General features: G+C 46.9%; 1 protein-coding gene across 2 annotated transcripts; it reads right to left on the bottom strand.

Moving 5' to 3' along the window:
* Positions 1–762: 762 nt before the first annotated feature.
* Positions 763–11,652, bottom strand: Smim20 (small integral membrane protein 20). 2 transcript variants are annotated; one of them, XM_031342290.1, is made up of 3 exons: positions 11,392–11,652; positions 2,102–2,158; positions 763–1,366 (listed from the first exon to the last, which is right to left on the bottom strand). In XM_031342290.1, the coding sequence occupies exons 1-3, from the start codon at positions 11,504–11,506 to the stop codon at positions 1,194–1,196; spliced, it is 345 nt and encodes a 114-aa protein (XP_031198150.1). In that variant the 5' UTR covers positions 11,507–11,652; the 3' UTR covers positions 763–1,193. The 2 variants fall into 2 exon arrangements, with proteins under 2 accessions (XP_031198150.1, XP_031198151.1); XM_031342291.1 differs by having other exon boundaries at positions 764–1,397; positions 11,392–11,651.
* Positions 11,653–18,628: the final 6,976 nt, after the last annotated feature.

Genomic DNA, 18,628 nt, shown 5'->3' with positions numbered 1-18,628 from the left:
AACCTGGTAGATAACGGGCACTCCATTAACAGCGGTGATGGCTATCCTTGGCTGTCAACTTGACTAGATCTGGAAATAACTAAAACCCAGGTGGTTGGGTAAACCTGTGAGGGATTTTTCTTAACTGAGTCATTTGAACTGGGAAGCTTTTGAGGTGGTAAGACCCACCTTTAGTCTGGGCCACACCTTTTGGTGGAAGCCTGTATGAAGGACATGCAAGGAAGTTCGTGCTCCTTGCCTGCTTGCCATTGCTCTTGTTGGTATTACAGATGACTTTTCCAGGATCCTGGTGGATACTAAAGTCTAGCCTTTTGGACTGAACAACTATTGGATTCTTGGGCTTTCCATTGACAGACAGGCGTGGTTGGATTAGGGGGACCACAGCCTGTCAGTCATTCTAATAAATCATAATATACATTTCATCGGTTCCGTTCCTCTGGAGAACCTAAGATAACAGTGTCACAATAAGTGTGCCGTTCACCTTGTCTACAAATAGGTATCACTACATGGTATCTACTCAAATAGAATCTAGACAATAGCACTAATTCTTCACATCAGAATTCAATTTACAAGAAAATTTTACTGGGCAATGACAAGTGGATCTCTAGGAGTTCAAGGCTTGACTGGTCTGACAGACCCATTCTCAAAAAAACAAAGTTCAAAGCCAACAAACACCACCCACACAAATAAAACACACACACACACACACACACACACACACACACACACACACACACAATATAAAGACAGTACACAACAGCAAACTAAGAGAAACCGTTTTAATACCCGCAGCCCCATGCAAGGAGTCTGTGTGTGGTATAGGCTAGTGTGACTTGCTTCCTATTTAGTTCCACACACAGTGACTTTCAATGAGATGGTTAAGCTGAGCAGTGTAGTTTCTGAAACGGTGCCAAGGATCCTGTTTTCAAACAGCGTTATCAACTGAAACCTCCTCAAAGAGGCAGCTCCGCAAGGCTGTTTGCACTGAAATCGCTTATTCAGAAGGTGTCAAAGCAGCCGTGGACCCTGAGCCCACAGGTTGCTTGTGCTCACATCACAGCTGGGAAGTGATAAAGACTGCATGAGCAGCAGATCCTCCACAAACAGCCTTGCAGGCTGGCGCTGCTCCTACAAAGTCAATGGAGCTGCAAGGCGCTTCCTAATGGTGTCATCTGTTCAGGTCCTCCAGGGACTTAGGGGGAGCACTGTCTTTGCATACAGTCTCTATCACAAGGGCTCAGGCTAGCAGCATGAGAGTTCCCTCTCCAGCCAGGCTGCCACAGTGAGCCATCTATTGTCCCCACTGTGGAGTGCACAGGATGAAGATGTCCACTTTCTCCATCAGACTTGCTGACAGCCTCATTTCCTGCCAAACGGATCAGACCACACTTTCAGCCCTATGGGAAAAAAACCCCACAAATACCCTATCAGGATTCATTGTTAAATGACTGAACACACCCCTTTGATCCCAAACAAACAAGATGATGTGGAAATTGAGCCATGCAATTTCCATGTGGCTGAGACACTAAAATGGGTGAGAGCAGCCACTGGAACCCTGCAAGAGGCAGCCATGGCAGCTAAGAGGGATTTTTTTTTTTAAAGGCTTAGGAACTAGTCCCTGCTAAGAAGAAATGGATCTAGCCTAGGACCACCAGACTGCAGGAGTTTGGTTAATAAGCTAGAAAATCTCTCATACATAGCCAACTTGTACCATTTTAAAGGAATATCCCACCCATCCCTGAAGGGAGCTTTGAGAAATTCTATAGGAAACTGAACCCCAAAGCTCACCCTTAAACACTATCTGCCCATGAGGGTGGTATTTACAGAGGTGCTTGGTATAGGAGTCTACAAAGCAGGTGATCTGCTGCATACTTAATTCTATTTGATGTCCACTTACCAAGTATAAAGGAGGGCCCAGCAACCTTGTGAAAAGTACTAGGCACTGAAATATTAGCATGAAGTCTCGGATAGCCCTGACAAGGTAGGAACTATCGCAATATAATGAATGATATCAGGTTCCAGAGAGAAAAACCACTCCCACTCCACAGGAAAGCAAACACTCATGCCACGTGCCCCAGAAGGGGATTGTATGAAATTTTACCTGGTGGCTGCACATCTTCCTGGATAATACCAGCTCGATTTACAGCCTGTTCCTTCTCTGAGAAACACAACAGAACAAATAATTACTCTTTAGAAAGGAGGTGTGGGCATATTTTTTTCTATTTACACGGGCCAGTTACAAAGCATATTTAGGAGTGTGATTTAATTCAGGGACATCATTACTTAAAGCTTTTAGGTTGTAGAAGCTAGATCCTAGATGCAAAAATAGTCACACTTCAAACAAAAAGCTCCCAGCCAACATCTTCTTTTCTGTGATCTCAGCATTTTGGAGGGGACACAATACAACAGAAAGAACAGTTTTGAAGACCTGGTGGGTGTGTCATTATAAGAGGAATGCTGCAAAGAAGGGACAGGCACAATTATCAGGAAAACAGTGGCTAAAAACACTCCACGCAAGACTGGACTCCAAGCTAAATATGCTATGTTTTTGATAGGAAATAGAGCAGAAAATTAATCTTTGGGTGGGTGGCTTTGGTTTGGATAATTGAAGCTTCCCTAATTGATTGCAGGTGCTGTGCCAATTAGTGAGCTCGCTGTAGCTGCAGCAGCTAAGCCCGGCACTTTGGAGATGCACAACAGGCAGAGGCCAAGAGAAATCAAGCATTTTATGAGTGTGGGCTTCAAGTTCTCAGCCACATCTTTCTAAGTGGTTTGGAAGAAACCCGAAGCCTGTGACAACAAAGAATTATTATTTTAAGTGTCTTGACAAATGATGGCTTTTTAGAAGAAAGACTTGGCGCCAAGGATGTTGACTCCTAAGTTGCAGTGATTAAATGCAGTCATCAGACCTTTGTTTTAATAGATCGACTGTTTTCTTTATAGGCACTCTCAGCTCTTATTTGCTATCAGACCAGTCTGTCTGTCTACCTTCACAGGCCTGCTGCGAGTACAAGAAACAGGGTTCCACCAACTCTGATAGTTACCAGCTCCAAACTATTGTTGGAACAGAAAGTCAATCCTAAATGACTTACCTGATAGTGTTATCAATACTAACTTTATTAGGTAATAGGGGCTGTGGGAACCTTGATGTCTAATTCTAAGACAGGCAGGGAGAAGACAACGCATAGTGGGCCACCTATTCCCAGTGGCCTAGTGGGTTCACAGTGCCTCTCTCGAACTAGCAGGTAAATGGCATACAGATGTTATGGACCTGCAGATGCCAACAGACCGTCTCCAAGTCAAGGGGATAATGACACCTAAAAACACAGGTGTTTTCATTCTAGAAGACATCATATTCTGCAGACCTGAGCCCTACGAAATCTCTAAGTATGGATGTCTCAAACTTGTGCTTAGTGCCCAGCCCGCAAAACATTATACTGGCATGAGTCTTGCCAGGAACAAAAATAGATTTTTTTTTCCAGACCTACAGTATCGCTAATATTGTGAAAGCAGGAAGAGGTAAAGTTTGAAAAATAATTGTTATGAAGCATTCTAGATGCACAGACAAAAGAAACTTGGCCATCCTAAGAAGCAGGTACCACTGCAGAGCCCAGGATGCTGGAAGGCTGCCAGGAATCCCTGGGAGGAAGCTGCTAGCTAGGTGGCAGGGACAGAATGCTTAATTGTGCTCCAACCTCTCGCCATGCAGTAGAGAAGCATGTGAAGGAGGAATCCCTGTCTCACCACCTTCTTGCTAATTGCTAATGAGGCTAGACATGCTGGCGATTTGTTCTAAGTAGGCTATAATCTCTTCATAATCTGGGTCCTGACGCAGCCACCTCAGTGGCTTGGCCTGGACAGGCAGGCTCAACTAGTTCCTGACAAGTGATAACCGGTATTAGCTCCTATCTAAATCCACCTGCTTCTCTGATCCATTAATGTTTTAATAAATACTCTGAGGCCAAGGAAGTCTTATGGAAATTCAGAAGACCACACAAAGACACCTCATGTGAGAATGCAGAATCTGCTAATGGGAAAACAGAAATCTGTCTCTCAGGATTTAGCATGTTCTTCCTGATGAAGCTGACAGGTTTCCATTTTGTTGTCACTGGGGGAACAGCAAACATCTATGAACCTCATGAAAGCAGTGGAGGCAGGAGGAGGCTTTAGCTATGTGAACAAATAAGCTAATTACCGACTTCAGCTGTAAGCAAGTTTCCATGTAAAATGCCTAAAACCCAACTGTGGGCCCAGAGTTAGAAAATTCCCCACTCCAGTATCCTGGCAAGCTCAACTCTGCCCCCTGGTGCTAAGGCTGAGATTTGATTTGTAGTTTTAATAGAGGATAGTTCTCTCTAGTCAAAGGGCCACGGAATGTTATTAAGGCTGTTTATACATGCAGGGGGGCTGACTTTGTGTGGTAGTAAAAGAATCTCCCTAACTTTAAGTCTGAGAATGCGGAAAGGTTTGCAGTGGGAGATAAATCTGTCGTGCAATTTGGGCTGTATTTAACCCTGACCATCACACAAACTCAGACTCCCAAGTGCTTTTCCGAGGACGCTCTAATGAAGCACCAGCAGGCAAGCCTGCAGAGAAAAGCCAGACTCCATCTACTTCCCCATCTCCTTCCACAATCAGCAGTTGAAGAGAAGGCAAGTCAGAACCTGGCGTAATTGGGACAAATGGCAGCATTTGGATATGGTCTCTGTACTAGACAGCTGTGTTGTATCAATATTAAATTTGCTGAATTCTTAACTACACTGTGATGAGGTAAAAGAATGTCCTTATTCTCAGCAAAAACAGGCTCAAGTACTTAGGAATAAAAGCTCATAATGTCTTCAACCCCCTTTCAAATGGCGCACAGAATAATGGTGATGACTGCAGTCTAGTGAGCATGGAAGGAGAACACACAGTGATTGTTAACCACCAGCAAATCCATGTGAAGGGCACAGGAGTTTGTGCTTCTATCCTTGGATCTTTTCTGTCACTTGAGCTCTCTCTTAATTAAAAAAAAAAATGTGCAACTGCAAAAGAGCCAGATAAGAAAGTCCAATAACACATGACCATTCCAGGATGGCTGCTTCAAGCATCTACCTGTTTAAAAATAGCTGGTCAGACTTAAGTACTTCCTTGGCAGTCCCATTGTGCTGCTGCTGACTAGGCTCTGCAGTCCATTTACAGGAGAGTCCAGAACCCAAAGTGCGCTGGAGCAGCCAGGAACCACAAACACCAAGTGGGAAACAGTGACCAAGGACACCAAATGGTCATAAATCCAAGAGGACACAGGGACAGAAGGGTGACTGAAACTCAGACTGAGGAGAACACACAGCTGTAGCAGCAGGTGTGAAGCAGCTGGCAGGGGGTGGGGGGCACTGGGCCAGACATGGAATAGCAGGTGTGAAGCAGCTGGCCAAGGGGACAGAACAGCAGTGTGAAACAGCTGGCTGAGACCAAAGGTACCATTTCAGAGTGGGCAGTGAGGGAACTGTTGGTGTGGGCCACACCTCTGCTGCAGCTCACCCGAGCTGGAACTAGTGGCCACTTCAGTCACTGTCTTTGCACTGTAAATGTGCCTGCACACTCACCCAAACCAGGCTGAATACAGAGAGCTGTGAAATGCCAGTTAGGCAACAGGACTTCAGCCTGTCTCTGCACTCTGCTCGATTACCCGGTGAATGGTGTGAAAAGCATATTCTAAGCACCTGGCATGTAATAGGGAAAGTGCCCTTACATGAAAGGCATTTTGCACATCAAGTGATTTCTGGTAATCTTGTTCTATCAGATATACAACACAGTTTCAATTGGGGGCAGCAAGGGACAGCAAGAAGAACACAGGCGGAAGCGGGAGAATCAGGTCTCCTCCAGCTCACTCAAGGAACCAGTCACTGCTGCCCCGAAGCTTCAGTCTCTTACAGGCACCCCGACAGGGCACTAAGTGGACAAGGTCAGGGAGCCAGGGTCTAGTGTCCACCCAGCAATTAACATGCACTGGATAATGCAGCCAAATGCCAGCAATAAATGAGCTCTGGGATTTCTGGTAAAAAACAAACAAAACAAAACAACCCCCCCCCCCCATGGTTTTGTAGTTCTCTATATCAGACCTAGGAAACCTAGGAAAGATCAAGATAAAAAACAAAAACAAAAAACACAAACAAAACCTCCCTGCTTACTCTATCCTACTTCACTATTTGAGTTTGATGCCTGAAATACATGCTATTTTTAAAGAGTCTGCCTTGGAACTGGACTGCTTGTAGGATATAAGACATACCAGGCTTCACTAAGTCCTCAGACAAACCCTGCCAGCAACAGGAAGAAAGGGGGAAAGAAAGCAACGCCTGGGCTCCCTCCAGAAGCACAACAGAACTGTACCCAAACCGCTGGCTTCAGGCAGTCTGGCAGTTGCCACCTCCCCAAGAGTTAAAATAGGATGTGTGCTATCATGGATGGATTGACCTTGTACTCACTCCATTGAACAACTGTTATTCAAGTCTTGACGAGTCAGTGAGAGAGCTAAAGAGCACACTGAATGTCAAAAGGAGTGCACTGAGACACACTTGTCACGGTAGCCTGCTACACAGCTATCTCTAGGCTCCCTTTTGCTCTGTCCGACAGCTTCCTTCTCATTCCTGCTGCCTACAGGAGTTTAGCATACTAGAGCAGAAGTCATGGGACCTGCTCAGCCCTATACTCTCTGCTGGGCCCCAACTTCCCACATGCTGGCTGGCCTGAGGGACCTGACACTTTGACTCTACATGGCTTGGGCCCCTAAGAACCAAATCTGAATGAATAACAAATGTACGCGAGGCAGTCAGAGGCGAGGAGGAATTAAGAAGCAGTGAGAGGCAGAAGCAAACCAACAGCTCAGATGGAAGGACAGACAGAGAAGCCCAGCAAAGAGCACTCTAGGACAGACTGTCCACCTCAGGACAGTTGAGAATCACCTCTCCCTGGGCTACTGAATCACTATTTATATTAATACAAAGTCCTTCTCGTAAGCATCCCATCTGATGTTTATTCTCCCTATGAATGAGGTAGGACGGTTCCCTAATTGAAAGCTGCTGGACCCCTCCCTGAAATCCTGTGGCTCTTTCCTTCTACCATGCAGCATCCAGGAATCAAACTCGGGTTATCAGGCTTGGCAACAAATGGCTGATGAGCCATCTTGTCAGTCTCATCAGAGGCAGGAAAAGCTAAAGGATCCTGGGCAGTTAGTAGATAACACTTGGACAATGCACTTCACTTACAGAGGATTTGCCATCCTGTGGTAGACAACAGAAGCTGTGACCTATGGTGCTCACGACTCACTATGGCAGGGCCACATGTTCCTGCATCCACATCTGCCCTTTCTCTAGAGTTGTGGAAACAGGTGCCTTGACTCTGCCCAAGGCTGTGTCTGCCTGAGCTCAGGAGACCATGTTACCTCACTCTAAAGACTGTCCTCTCTCCTGCACCTCATTGACTCTCCTGGTGTTCCCATGGCTCCCAGCACAAACTAAAAACAAGATTCTGTTCTTCCTAGTCCCTCGCTCGACCTGCTTCAAGGGTGGCCATGTTCCTACCAACAGACTGCTCCATTTAACAGACTGCATACTTACTCTTTAATCTGCTGCAATCTTCTTGCTCACTTTCAAACCACTTGAAAGCATTAGCCAAGTTTATTTTTATCACCTCTTTCATACAATTAATGGATACTTTCACTTACCTCTACTATTCCCAAACAACCTAACTCGAGGCCACACCCCTTCCATGAAGAGCTATCATGTCTTCTTGATGCTATGGGGCTCCCTTAACTTTAAGCCTCATCTGAGGCTCCTTTGAGGGCCTTTTCTCTGCTGACTACTTATCATCCCTTCACATGCTGGTGTTCTTCTAAGCATTCGCTATGTCTTCTGCACCCAATGCACACTGCTGGCAGCCTCCTCCAACTTCAGACTGGGTATTGCCTGCCTCTGGACAACCACCAGAGCCACAGTGGTGCTGCCTATTTATCCTCATCCCTCAAACGGCTGCCTTCCAATTGGTTGCCACCATTACCAGGACCACCTTCTAGTTGCTGGAGTCAGGCAGATGGGAGCCATTCTTCCTCACCCTGGGTGCTTGTGGTGGTTTGAATACGAATGGCCCCCATAGGCTCATATATTTAAGTGCTTGGTCACCTGGGGGTGGCACTATATGAAAGAGTTAGGAGGTGTGGCTTTGTTGGGAGTAGGTGTGGCACATACCTCCAGGAAGTACGTCATTAGGGGAGGGCACTGAGGTTTCAAAAACCCAATCCAGGCTCAGTAGCTTTCTCTTCCTGCTGCCCACAGATCCAGATGTAGAACTCTTAGCTACTTCTCCAATACCATATCTGTCTGTGTGCTGTAAGTTCCCTGCTATGAGGAAAATGGACTGGATCTCTGGAATTGTCATCAAGCTCCAATTAGATGCTTTGTTTTAAAAGAGTTGCCACAGCCATGATGTCTCTTTACAGCAACAGAGCACTGAGACAAGGCTCATCAGTCACAAGTCCTTGTGCATTAGTCCGCCAGTACCTAAAGTGTTCTGGTACAGGCTGGGTACCACTTCCTGATGCTAAAAAATGATAGTGCTTTTCAATACCAATCTTTCTGCCCCTTTCCTTCCCTTCGGGTCCCTCTTCCCCACAGTGGTACTGAGGCTGGTGCACAGTGAATCTAGTCACTTGTTAAAATACTTCAATAACCTCCACTGGGCTAGACTTTGAGGATAGCAGTGGGTAACTGCAGGGTTTTAATTAAGCAAGCCAGATGACTGCCCTTGAAGGACAAATGGCAGGACCAGTGCCAACGACCCGGAGGGCTCCACATTTCCTAACAAACCAAAGCAGGTTCCCATTACAAATTCTCACCAAAGAAGTAGTACCAGGTGTATTTCAGAAAGCCCTCAACTGGGGCCAGCAAGACAGCTCAGCCAGTAAAGCACTTACCCCTCAAGCCCAATGACCTAAATCCAACCCCCACAGCCCATGTTAAAGCAGGGGAGTGAGAAGTGACGCGACAGAGTTGTCCTCCAATCTCGCCACACATAAGCTGCCATATGTGCACCCCTCAACAACACACATTTAAGCTTTAAAATAAAGTAATAATGCACACAAGAAAAGCATGAGGGGCATATGGGAAAAACAAAGAGTTGGTGAGTAAAGATGTCAGTGACTAATGGTGCAGGGAATGCTTGGGCTAAAACACTACCCAAAATGCACATGGCCAGGACAGAATAAGGTGGCAGGGGAAGAGGCTGCAGCCAGCCCAGGTCTGCCCCACATCTAAACTCTACCAGGCACAAATGACAGCTAAAATCCGGCCTCTGAGCATAGGAAAGGAGCGCAGTTAAATACTATAAATATGGAACACTGAATGAATGGGCTGTGAAGCTCACCTGCAGGGCAGGTTCCCAGTTCCTGAGCACACACTGAGCCAGCTGGACATGCTTCCTACCGGTCAGTCGGCCTTAGGCTTATGTCTCATTCCTTACCAAGCCCTCCTTTAAAATGTGTTTTTTGTACAACTCCTAATATGAGACTAGATTAGGGACTTCAACAAGTAATACCTCACTTAATTCACCCCAAGCCTGTAAATTCAGTTCAGCAAACACCATCACCACAGGTGGGGAACAGGCAAGGTTCAGAGTGAGGAAATTCCCTGCCTACAAGTTATTCAGCTAACTAGTCCACCAGCTAATATGGTTATTATGAGCATGAAATGGCTTGGTAGAGTTGAAGTGTTTGGAAGGGTAGGGAAAAAAAAAACCTTCCCATAAAAATTAGCTGTTCAGTATTATTCACTTTTTGAAAGGATGTAGTTATAACATTTGGTTGAAGTTGGTCGAATGAATTAACATAAGCTAAAAAGTAAGCGGGTGTAGAAAGCCTTAGAGCCTGACCTGCCAGCCAAAGCCTGGGAAGTATTCCTGGAAGGCATGCAGGAAGGCGTGATTCCTCCTGACTGGCCGACTAAGAGCAGGGCAGCCCTCACATTGTGATGCTTCTGTGCATCATGGAAAAATTATCCTGGATCCTATCTGGTGGATAGCTTGCTCACCTCCCCTCCTCTCCCTTAGCTGTGACAAGCCGAACCATCTCCAGGTACAGGGCAAAACACAGTGACTAAGAAGAACCACATTGGGATGTTTCTCAGGGAACCTACGGCAGACTTTCTGTCTCAAGTTCAACTCTAGAAGCTGTAATAAAATAGCCCGGGGCAGGGATCCATCCAGGATGGAGACAAATTCTGTAGGACCTGACACAAGCCCGAGTTCCTTCCACACATGGCGCGGCATGCTGGAGGATTGGAAGGCAGGAAGCGCAGAGACCATTTCAGTCTGAGCTGATGAAGAGGAGCTGCGAGGGGATTCATGCCTCCAGAAACCAAGTGCTACGGCACTGGAGATGGTCAGAGCATTTACATGAAGCTTCAAATCGCCAAGCTTCGGCCTCAGCTAATATTCCCCGTGGGGTGGGGGTTGGGGCTGGGCTGGCCCTCTTCCATCTTTCAAGATGATTCAGGTTTCCTGGAGAACAAAATGATCCTCTAATGCCTCATCTCTCCTCTCTGACAGATGGTTTCAGATGTATCAAAGTGCTAATCCTTGCTGAGGTATAGGTCTCCAGGAAGGAGAGTGTGGCTTTTAGAATGATCGGACCTGAATGATTAAGGAGGAAAATGACTCCCTGGACGTTCGCCATTGTCATGTGAGCAACCAGCTTAAAATGAAGGAAACCAGCAGAATCTAAAAAAACGATTGGAGGAAAAACTCAAAACCCAGGTTAACAGTTTGGCTTTGAAGTATTTCTGCTCCAAGACATCTTAGGGGATGGCAATGATGCGCTGTAAAAACACCTTTCAACTCAGGATGATCAAGGCTCCCCACTATAGCACCATCTCAGACTCAGTGGATGGAGGGGGTGCTCTGCAGACAGATGCCTGGGTTAGAACATTTCCCTCCCCACTTACTGTTTGTGTGACCTCCATCTGTAAAATGGGTAGCATCTACCTCAAGGGAAGGCTGTGCAAAGTCAACGGTTCGGTATATGCCTAATCCAAAACATTAAATATTCAGTATATATTAACTGTGTGTGAACTAGTGTTAGTGTTGACCTGCTATGTGCAGGCCGCTTTCATACACATCACCTCTGTGACCCCTAAGATGCTCCACAGTTCTGATGCTGATCCTGCAATAGATATTTACAGCCTCAACATTGAAAGTCAGAGGTGAGGGCCACTTGTCCGAGGTCACTGGGCTGCACTGGGCAAGCCTGGAACCCGGGTAGCCTCACTCCTAAGTCCACCTCCTTTCTCAGCACTCCTTGAACAGATAGGGTAGGGGCTTAAGGGCTTCGGGAGCAGCCACTGCGCGGGGTCAGAGGTCACTCACGGTATTCCTCCAGCCGCATAAGGGGCCGGAAGTAGATGGGGTAGAAGGCGGCGCCGACCATGGAGATGAAGCCTCCGAATATGAGCGCGGTGCGCAGGTTCCGGGCCGCTGCCATGGCGGGCGAGAAAGGGGCACCAGGGCCGGCGAAGGCCCGGCACGCTCGGAAACCCGATTCCGGGTCTCAAGGTCGTGACCGGGCTCGGAAGAGGCGGAGCAGAGCTCGCTTCCGGGATCTGAGTGAAGGGCGGAGTCTCTGGGCTCGGAGGCGGGGGCTGGGCAGGGGGCGGGGTCTTCTGAGGGCATGGACCTCCAGGAAGGGAGCGGCATAGGGTGGAGCCTCAAACCAGGCCCCGCCTCCTCCCCCCTCCAGCAAGCCAGCGTGGAGGGCGAGACTCTGGTGGCCAGTGCAGACACTTATTCGGGCTACTCTCCTTTCCCGGGTCTGGATCCTTCCTTCTCTGCTCCAACTTCCAACTTCTGTTTTACAATTCTGTTACCAACAACACTTTCTCATCCTTCCCCCTCATGAATGTGACATTTGGTGACTGGTGACAAGCTAGAAGAAGCCTCTGAAAGACTGGGCAAGTCACTGGGCCTCCCTCTTTGAAAGCTGTGTGTGGGCACGGGCCACAGAGGAACAAATCGCCTGGTTCGAAGGGATTGCAAGGTATTTGCAAAATTAGTCACTGAGCCTTCTGAACCAAGATAGCCTTTCACTGAGGGTGCTTTGAGTATACAAAGTGATCTAACTTTGATCCTTTATCCTCTCCATGTTGTGCTGGGTTATGAGGGAATTATACAGGGGTTCCAGAAAGTAGACAGGGATTCCCAAAACTAACAGAGGGCTGCAAACAGAAACTATTAAAATGTAGGAACAGCACAGTCAGTGGCAGGTTCCCTAGGGCTCTGGCTCTTTGCCTGGGGCGCAGCCTCTGAAGGCTGACACCTGCTCCCTCCTCCCTCAGTGACTGTGGTGAGCCCTTTCCTCCACCTCTGCACCTGTTCCCTTTTACAGAGCCTGAGTCAGAAGATACGATCTCCTCAGGGGGCTGGGCAGCTAAGACCAACATTCCTTGGGCCTTCACTCAATCCCTTAGAAATAGAAATGGCACCAGTTGCGGAAACTGGGCTGCACAGAGGGTATTTCTCTTGACCTCAGCAACATTATTTAGTCCAGAGAAGATGTGCAATCTCTCAGAAATGATGTGGTGAACACAGGCCTTTTTCTTTGTCGTTTTGTAGTTGAATCAAGATTCCATCTACCTCTGGCTCTAGCGGCATATAAATCAGTCGTTCAATCTGTCAGCAGATTTATGGACTATCTTGCTATGCCCCCCCCCCCCCCCCCCCCGAACAGCATGGCAAAGTGCTAAGGGGGACACAAGATGAATAAGACATGACCTCTGCTCTCCAGGATCCTACCACGGAACAAATACATGAAAAGATAACTAATCCTGGTTGCAGCCTGTTGCCTATGACTGATGCAGTCCCATGGGCAAAGGAAGTACAGGGAGGAAGACAAATGACTGTGCAGTAAGATGGCTGCTCCTCAGGCCCCCTCAGGCACTTGTTAGGTAAAGAGACAAGACTGCACAGCAAAAAGGGGACGTGTGATACATGAATTAAACACAGGAGGGAAGAGCTCCAATAGTGTACACTTGTTATCTTAGCGGTAGAGGATCCATCTTTAAATGTCTTTGGGGAACAGCTCCTCTCCCACTCTTGATAGATAAGTGGACCCTCCTGCCCTCACCCTGCTTCTTCCAGTCCCTGACAATTAAGCCTATTCCCAAGCTGACCAAGGTACTTCCATTGTGCATTGGTTGGCCTAAGACTTGCGCCTATGAAGTTGCATCCACCCAGCCATGTGACTGTATCCCAGCTCTACCGGAAAACTGGATTTGAACGTGAGAGAATGAGTTGCTGGAGGGACTGAGAATGGGATCAGTCCTGCAGGAGAGAAACCAGACATTGATTTTTGAATTTGAACCAGGCTTACCCAAAACAGCACCTGAACCTGTTGGGTTTAGGGTGGAAGCTGAGAAAACTCAGACTTCAGATATGAAAGCTTAAAAATGAAAGCTTTTGTTTTCTGAGCGCTCAGGGAGATGGCCAGTTCGGAGTGAACCATGGACCCAAAGGGAGATTGTACAACATTTTAAAAGAATGGGAACACAAAGCAAGAGGGAAGCTGGGGTGAGCTGCAGTGTGATCCAATTGTCTTTTGACATTATAGGTTAAACAAGGGAGTGCCCGTTGGAAACTGGGCCTTATCCAGGGCACCTAGCTTCAAGGCCCTTAATTCATTCTCCTAGACATTGGGTCTGGAGCTCAAGGTCCTTAATTCATCCTCCAAGACATTTGGTCCGGAGCTCTGAGTGAGAAGGGGACAAAGTAGCAAGTCAGCTGCATGTGGTTAATTAGGGAATAGCAGGTAATTTGTTATATATATATATATATATATATATAGATAGATAGATAGATAGAGATAGATAGATAGATAGATAGATAGATAGATAGATAGATATAGATATAGATATAGATATAGTAGATATATACAACTTATGCACCTTGGCTTAGATAACAACAGTTTCTATATTCTCTACCAGTTAACATTTTCCCTAGGCCTGGGAACATGGACTTGTGTGACCCTGCCAGTGAGATAGAGAAGTTGCCCCTGAGATGTCTGGACTCAGACAACTGTTTACAACCGAAGCTGTTCAGCTGTTGGGAAGTTCTCAGCTGCTGCCCTCGGGCCTGGGACCTTGAATTTAGCTTCTCCCTATGGATAAATGGCATCCGAATAAGTGCCTAGATTAAATTTCTTTTGCTGGTATGAGCCAGCAAAGCCCCTGTTCACAGAAGCCAGCTTGTACTGAAGTCTTGTATGTGAGTGTGAGGGTGTGTGTGTGTGTGTGTGTGTGTGTGTGTGTGTGTATGCATGTGGAGGCAAGAGGACAACCTCAGTTATTATCCTTAGGGATGCCATCCACGTCTTTTGAGACGTGGGGTCTCTCATTGGTCTGGAGCTCACGAATTAGTCTAGACTGATTGGTCTGCTATCCCCAGGCATCCTTTTGTCTCTACCTTCCCAGTGCTGGGTTTTTTTTTAAGGGACTGCTACCACACCCACCTTTATTACACAAATCCTGGGTATCAAACTTGGATCTTCATACTTGCCAGGCAAGCACTTTATTTACTGAGCTATCTCCCCAGTCTCTTGGAGGTTTATCTTTTACAACAGGAGTCTCAGATGAAATGTCCATGCCTTAGATTGCCCCTGTTTCACATTTCCTAAGCTGTAAGGCAAGGATAACTTTTGCATAAACCATCAAAAGCCTACATTCTCTGGGTGCTACATACTGGCTGAGGGTTGACCTTTTATGACTCCTTATTAGTCTGAAATGACAGGATAGCCAGCCAGGCCCCCACCCACACACCCTTGCAAATGAGAAGCAAGATGTTGAAAGAATGGGCCATCCTGGTGAGGTATCAGAAGCCACCTCCAAAGCTAGAACAGGAAGGAAGCTTTGGTAGATGAACCCAGGGGAATGTAACAAATGAATCCTGGCATCGCTCTCCCCTTCATGCTAATCTAAAGGCCCTGGTTCAGCAGCAGCAATTTCCTTACCTGTGTTGGTTCATTTTAAATGTCAGCTTGTCACAACCTAGAATCGCCTGAGCAGAGAGCCTCAGTGAGAGACTTCCCAGATTGGCTTCCTTACGTTGACCTGGAGGGCCTGTCTGTGGATTGTCTTAATCTTTAATTGAGGTAGGAAGTCCCAGCCCCCTTTGGGCAGCAGCATTCCCTAGGCAGTGGGGGTGGAGAAAGCTAGAAGCAGCTGGCAACATGGGTGAATCTGTTTTTCTCTACTGTTGACTGTGGATGTGAAGTAACCAGCTTGACTTCCCTAAAACGATGACCTGTAAGCCTGACACTGTAAGCTGAAATAAACCCTTTCTTCCCTGAGTTGCTTTTCTGTTAGGATATTTGTCACAACAGAAATGAAGCTAGGATGCCACCTATGCCTTTGCGGATTGTTAGGGTTGTTTTCCCAGACCATAGCTGTATCTTCCAATTCTACCGAACGCAAGTCCATCTCTTTGATCCCAGCATTCCCCCATTTCTGGGAAAACTCTACTCCCCCAGTTTTTCCTCTCCCACTGTCCCATCTGTTCAACCTGTAGTTTTGATTTTGTTTTAATTTTAATTTTAATTTAATTATTTAATTTTTTTTGTGCCTGCTCTATGTAAAGCCCCACCCATAGTAGTCGATTGGGATGAAAAGAGGAACTGTTATTTAAAAAACAAAACAAAACAAAACAAAACAAAACTCAACTGTGATTTATTGAACCAGGGCAGGATGTTGGACACTGAAGGTGAAGGAGGCAGCAGCCTCGAATATAACAGTAAAGCCTGCTGTTCTTGGGGTGTTTGCAGCAGGGTGGGGATAAAACATCACACTGCACATTTTCTTCCTGGCTCCTTAGAGCTCCTGCTATTCTTTATGGAATGTCCTCTCAGTTAATACTCTTGGTGGGACCATAAATCCAGTCGCCTGTGCATCCCAAGGAAGGGCAGGACTTCCGCAAGTCTCATACGCCAATCCTCCCATGCAGTCACTGTCTCGATTAGTATTCCGAAAGCCTTTCAGAGGTAAGGTTCACGACAATGGCTTGCTTTTTTTTTAATTGTTGTGACAACATACCAGACAACAGTAACTAGAGAAGGCAAGGCTTAATTTGGCACATGGTTTGAGGGTATGGTCCAGCCTGGCCGGCAGGTGGGCAGGTATGCAGGCAGGAACGTAAGGAAGCTGGGTCATGGTGCGTTCACAGTCAGGAAGCAGAGGGAGACAAGTAGATGATAGTGCTTGGCTTGGTTTCTTGTGTTTTATTTTTAACTCATTCTGGGACCCCAGCCCACATTCAAGGTAGATCTTTCTTCCTTAGATTATCCACTTAATCCACCTAGCTCTGTAGAAACAACCTCACAGGTACTCCTAGAGGAGTTTCTAGGTTATTCTAAATCCAGTCAAGTTGTTGGGGAACATCGGCCAATCCCCTTGCCCAAGGCTACATGGCTTGAAATGACAGTGAAGATTCTGCATGTGGGGTCCATCTCTTAAGCACCATCCTAAATCACCCAGCAAAGTCAGTGTTTCCTGGATGTGGCTATGCAGCTCATATGGGTCCTTTAGATTCGATGAACCAAGGTTCCAGACACATGCTGGACCTGCGTTTAGGCCACTGCTACATTCCCATGGCTCTGCCCATTTTTCAGTAGGAACTGATTCTTCCCTATGTCCAGGCACAAAGATGGTGAATCCTCAATGGAGAGAGAGAGACCCAAAGCGTTGGGGCTGGAGTTACCCAATTGAAAGGGAGAGTGGTTATAGTCTCAAGGATAAAAGGGATAAAAGCATACCCAGTGGACATCTGCAAGGACACACTTAGTCACTAGGAAAACAACATCCTCTGACTTCTGGAGAGGCCCTGGCTGAGGCAACAAGCCAGGGGCAAGATCAGAGATTAGTAGGCTACCTGGAAAAGTATTGTCAGGAAGAGGACATGAATGAAACCAGATGCTACATACCACCCCTCGCCCCTTAGCCACGGGAATCAAGAACCTAGGAGAATCACCCAAGTGCTGAGAATGAGGCAATCTGCCTCCAGAACCCCAGAGTTCTCCTGCCCTAGAAGGGAGAGTGTTTCGTGCTACATTTATGTGCTCAACTGTTGCTTCTGGGGCCTGCCTTAAACGTGCTTCATTTATTGATAACATTTGGCAGAAATTGTGGAGTATGTAGGAAAAGAAGGACCTGTAATGGCGGCTCAAGCTTGTTCACCCAGCAAGAATGCAGTCCATCTAGCTCTCTAGCCACGCCAGGATCTGCTCACAGTGATGGAGACTTTCTACCCTGCTGGTTTTTCGTATTCTCTGCTATTTCCCACAAAGGTCTTCCTTTTATCCTAGGCATGTGCAGAAAAATACCAGGCATTTCTTTCCTAAGGCCCATGCATAGAGAGACTGTTAAAGGTAATGGCACAGTCTTTGTTGATTATGGCATCTCTAGACAAAAGAACACACTGGAACATTGTCTTAGCTAGGGTTTTACTGCTGTGAACAGATACCATGACCAAGGCAACTCTTATAAGGACAACATTTAATTGGGGCTGGCTTACAGGTTCAGAGGTTCAGTCCATTATCAAGATGGGAACATGGCAGCATCCAAGCAGGCATGGTGCAGGAGGAGCTGAGAGTTCCACATCTTCATCTGAAGGCCGCTAGCAGAATACTGGCTTCCAGGCAGCTAAGACTGTGGGTATTAAAAGCCCACACCCACAGTGACACACCTACTCCAACAAGACCATACCTCCAAATTGTGCCACTCCCTGGTCCAAGCATATAGAAACCATGACAAACATCTTCCAGATCTTCTTTGACTGCCTCTCCATATCGTCACCTGGAGATTTTACCGACTCGGCCATGGATACCTGTTTCTCTCCTTCATTAGTGAGAGTCTGTTCAGATTATCTCCTTCTCTGTGATGTGACTCCAATACCCAGAACCTTAGGGAATTCCTAATCTCATTTTGCCTGTATAGGACCCACCATTCAGTAAAGCTGCTGGAGTAAGCATTCCTTTTGACCCCCTTCTCTCAAATCTATAACCTGTAAGCAAGGACAATGCCTATAGTCTCAACAATACCGAATGTTTTTCTTTTCTCCTCAGCCTGGAGAGTAAAAACCGAAGTGGGGTGCCCAGGGCATAGCAGGCAGAAACAGAAACAGACAGCAAAGAGGAAAGTACAGCAGAGCAGGCAGGCTTTATGACCCAGGGGAGCCCTCATCTGCAACCTCCCACCCAAGCAGGCTCATTTTTCTTGCCTCTAGCTGTTCCTGGCAGCTTGTCTAGCACCTGTCCCCTGGCTGCAAATTCACAGAGCTTTCCAGGTCTACCATCTTAGTGCTGGAGGGACAGGGCTGGAAACACGCTGAAGCCTCCTTTAGTTCCATAACTGGCAGTGCAGGGGATGGGACCCAGGGCTTCATACCTATCTCAGCCTTCTATACTGAGCCCAGCCCCAGCCACCAGACTCACCATCTCTCTTGCCATTTCATTTTCTCTCCTACTCTCCCATCAGCTTGGGGACCTCCAGAGCTCAGTGTATAGAGGAGCCTGGGCCAGAGAAAGTGTGTGTGTGTGTGTGTGTGTGTGTGTGTGTGTGTGTGT

The sequence above is a fragment of the Mastomys coucha genome, unplaced genomic scaffold, assembly GCF_008632895.1.
Source record: "Mastomys coucha isolate ucsf_1 unplaced genomic scaffold, UCSF_Mcou_1 pScaffold22, whole genome shotgun sequence".
In the NCBI taxonomy this organism is placed as follows: Eukaryota; Metazoa; Chordata; class Mammalia; order Rodentia; family Muridae; genus Mastomys; species Mastomys coucha.
The sequence above is the reverse complement of the archived record's forward strand: the minus strand, read 5'-3'. Positions and strand labels throughout refer to the sequence as shown.